This window comes from Hyperoodon ampullatus, assembly GCF_949752795.1.
Source record: "Hyperoodon ampullatus genome assembly, chromosome: 4".
Taxonomy (NCBI): domain Eukaryota; kingdom Metazoa; phylum Chordata; class Mammalia; order Artiodactyla; family Ziphiidae; genus Hyperoodon; species Hyperoodon ampullatus.
In genome coordinates, this window is record NC_136917.1 from 58,271,965 (window position 1) to 58,275,324 (window position 3,360).

General features: G+C 44.0%; 1 protein-coding gene and 1 pseudogene across 2 annotated transcripts; both read right to left on the reverse strand.

The window, feature by feature from the left end:
- Nucleotides 1-480: 480 nt before the first annotated feature.
- LOC307051224 (mitochondrial import inner membrane translocase subunit TIM14-like) lies at nucleotides 481-904 on the reverse strand (annotated as a pseudogene). Its single transcript has 2 exons — nucleotides 900-904; nucleotides 481-802 (listed from the first exon to the last, which is right to left on the reverse strand). The product of its transcript is annotated as a mitochondrial import inner membrane translocase subunit TIM14-like (transcript).
- A 105-nt stretch (nucleotides 905-1,009) lies between these two features.
- LOC307051629 (elongin-C-like) lies at nucleotides 1,010-1,415 on the reverse strand (the record flags this gene model as incomplete). The annotated part of the gene is made up of 1 exon (XM_079702091.1): nucleotides 1,010-1,415. Exon 1 carries the CDS (start codon nucleotides 1,346-1,348, stop codon nucleotides 1,010-1,012), a length of 339 nt encoding a protein of 112 aa, XP_079558217.1. The 5' UTR covers nucleotides 1,349-1,415.
- Between the last annotated feature and the right edge of the window lie 1,945 nt (nucleotides 1,416-3,360).

Sequence of the window (3,360 nt, forward strand, 5' to 3'; positions counted from 1 at the left end):
TTGGCAGGAGGTCTCAGTTCCTTGCCACATGGACCTCTCCACAGGGCTACTTGAGTGTCCTCACAACATAGCAATCGGCTTTCCTCCAGCAAGTGATCTGAGGGCAAGGAGAAGTCTGTAACATCTTTTATGATCTAGTGTCAGAAGTCACACACTCTTATTTGCACATTACTCTATCTTATTTTACTTTTGGGCCACGCTGTGTGGCATGCGGGATCCTGGTTCCCCGACCAGGGATCGAACCTGTGCCCCCTGCAGTGGAAGCGTGGAGTCTTAACCACTGGACCGCCAGGGAAGTCTCTGAACATTACTCTATTTATTAGAAGGAAGTTACTGAGTTCAGTCCACACTCAGAGAGAGGAGAATTAAGCTTCATCTTTTATTTTTAATTATTTTTTGCAGCTTTGAGGTATTTTATGATAAAAGCTGGTACTCATATACATCAATGAAAAAGAACTTAAAATTCATCATACATATACTTCATTTTCTAGCTTGAACTTCTAGTAAATCTTTAGCGTCATTGATTTTTGACTGTTATCTAAGGAGATCCTGCCTTGTCTGGGTGATTTAAATGCATAATACGTCAATGAGCATCTCTCTGCTTTATTGGCTGTAGGGCTTACTCCTAGTATTATTAATGTTGCTTCCCATTTTGTCATTTTGGGTTCACACTCACTTCAGTAATAGCCACTGGTGAGGGCAGATTTTGATAGACTGTGAAACATGTTTTACTTGAGGCTCCATATGCTTCATGGCTTGCAAAACGTAACAGCCTGCACATCCTGCAGCAGCAGTGGTCAGTCTAACGACTACCAGTGTATTGGCCGTAGTTCTGGCTCAGCTCATCTGCCTCCAGGGAGAGCACAGTTGATTCCAGCCCAGAAGCCACAGGCACCGACTTCATTCCTCCATCAGAAAGCAACGCGGCTGTCACCAGCAAGCACAAACCGCCCAGACACGGGGGCCCCAGCACTTCAGCTTCATCTTTTTTTTATATATATAATTTTATTTAACAATCTAGGAAGTTTGCAGCCATCAGCAGTTCCAGTGCAATTTCAGGTACAATTGGAAATTCAGGAATCTCCGTGGAGCTGTTAGTGTAGCGAACCTTGTAGGTAAAATACATGCATACTTTTGATAGCACATGTGAAGGGATCTCTCTAAAATTGACTTCATTAGTTTCGTTCTCAGCAAATTGACCTGGGCCACTCAACATGGCTTTTATTGTTCCTGATGTTAGCGCATGTTCTCTTTTTACAATAAATTCATGACCATCCGAAGATATCAATTTGACATACATGGCGTCAGGGCCCTCACAGCCACAATAGGTCTTCTCTTCTCCATCCATTATGTTCTTATGAAATTCTACTTTGAGTCCACAGGAACTTTAGTAGTTTCTCGTCAGCCCCGCAGCCACCGCACCGGGTCCACGCGCACCGCTGCCTGCCTCTGTGGGTTCCGGGGCAGTAGGAGGAATCACTTCCGCTGGGTCATGGACGCTCTCTACGCGCGGGAGATTAGTACCTAGTCCAGCTTCATCTTTTAAAGGAAAGTGTATCAAACAATTTATGGACATATTTTAAAACCACCATCCTTAACTCCAAAGCTTTTTTTAAAAAATAAATTTATTTGGGGCTTCCCTGGTGGTGCAGTGGTTGAGAGTCCGCCTGCCGATGCAGGGCACGTGGGTTCGTGCCCTGGTCCAGGAGGATCCCACATGCCGCGGAGCAGCTGGGGCCGTGAGCCATGGCCGCTGAGCCTGCGCGTCCGGAGCCTGTGCTCCGCAACGGGAGAGGCCACAGCAGTGAGAGGCCCGCGTACCGCAAAAAAAATTAAAAATAAAAAAATAAAAATAAATTTATTTGTTTTTTGGTTTTGGCTGCGTTGGGTTTTTGTTGCTGCACGCGGGCTTTCTCTAGTTGCGGCGAGCGGGGGCTACTCTTTGTTGTGGTGCACGGGCTCTTTGCGGTGGCTTTTCTTATTGCGGAGCACAGGCTCTAGGCCCGTGGGCTTCAGTAGATGCGGCATGTGGGCTCAGTAGTTGCGGCACGTGGGCTCTAGAGCGCAGGATCAGTAGTTGTGGCGCACGGGCTTAGTGGCTCCGTGGCATGTGGGATCTTCCCAGACCAGGGCTCAAACCCGTGTCCCCTGCATTGGCAGGAGGATTTTTAACCACTGCACCACCAGGGAAGTCCCCAGACCATTTTTAAAGGTTTGTTTTTCTTTTAAAGGCCTACAAGAGGAGTTAAACTTTTTCCATAAAGGACCAATTAGTAAATATTATTGGCTTTGTGGGCCATATGATCTCTGTTGCAACTACTCTACTCTGTATCAGGAAAGTAGCCTAGACAATAGGTAAATGAATGGGCATGGCTGTGTTCCAATTAAATTTTATTTACAAAAAATAGACAAGGAGCTGGATTTGGCCCATGGGCTGTAGTTTGCCATCCTCTAGTCCAGAAGATTCTTCTTTAAGAACACAAACCGAGGACTTCCCTGGTGGTCCAGTGGCTAAGACTCTGTGCTCCCAATGCAGGGGGCCCGGTTTCGATATCTGGTCAGGGACTAGATCCCACGTGCCTCAACTAAGAGGTCTCATGCCGCAACTAAAGATCTCACACACAGCAACGAAGATCCCGCTGCCGCAGCTAAGACCCAGCGCAGCCTAAATAAATAAATAAATAAACATTTAAAAGAACACAAACCAAAAAGTTGACTCACATAGAAGACATATAATTTAAAGCCAGGGATCTGTGCATCTTTGACCCTTCTCAACCAAGTCATAAGCTCCTCCAGGATAAGAACCATGGCTTATAGTTCTTTTTATTCTCCTTCAGCACTTAATAAGGTTCTGAGCATGTAGTTGCTATTTAATTAATAATTGTTTATTATTTAATGGGTTCATAGTATTCTGTTATATGACTATTCTATAATACTTAAGCAATTGTTTCTAGTCTTTGTTGGTACAAATAAGCTGCAATAAATATGGTTCTACATACATATTTGTACACACGTATGAGTGTATTCTAGGAGAGATTCCTAGAAGTATAATTATTGAGTCAAATATCATGCGTACTCTTGGGACTTCCCAGGCAGTCCAGTGGTTAAGACTCTGCGCTTCCACTGCAGGGGGCACGGCCCCCCCCCCAAAAAAAAGATCATGTGTACTCTTAATCTGACAAAAAGAATTTCAAATTAATGTTAATGTGTAATTTATTTCATATAATTAATGTACACTATTTCAGGACAAAATAAAGATATACAAGGTGCCTTGAACTTTATTTATAGACTTGTATTTCCTGTGTGATCTTCATAGAACACTGTAAGCCCTTTATATGCAAAGTAGTACAGTTCAATGCT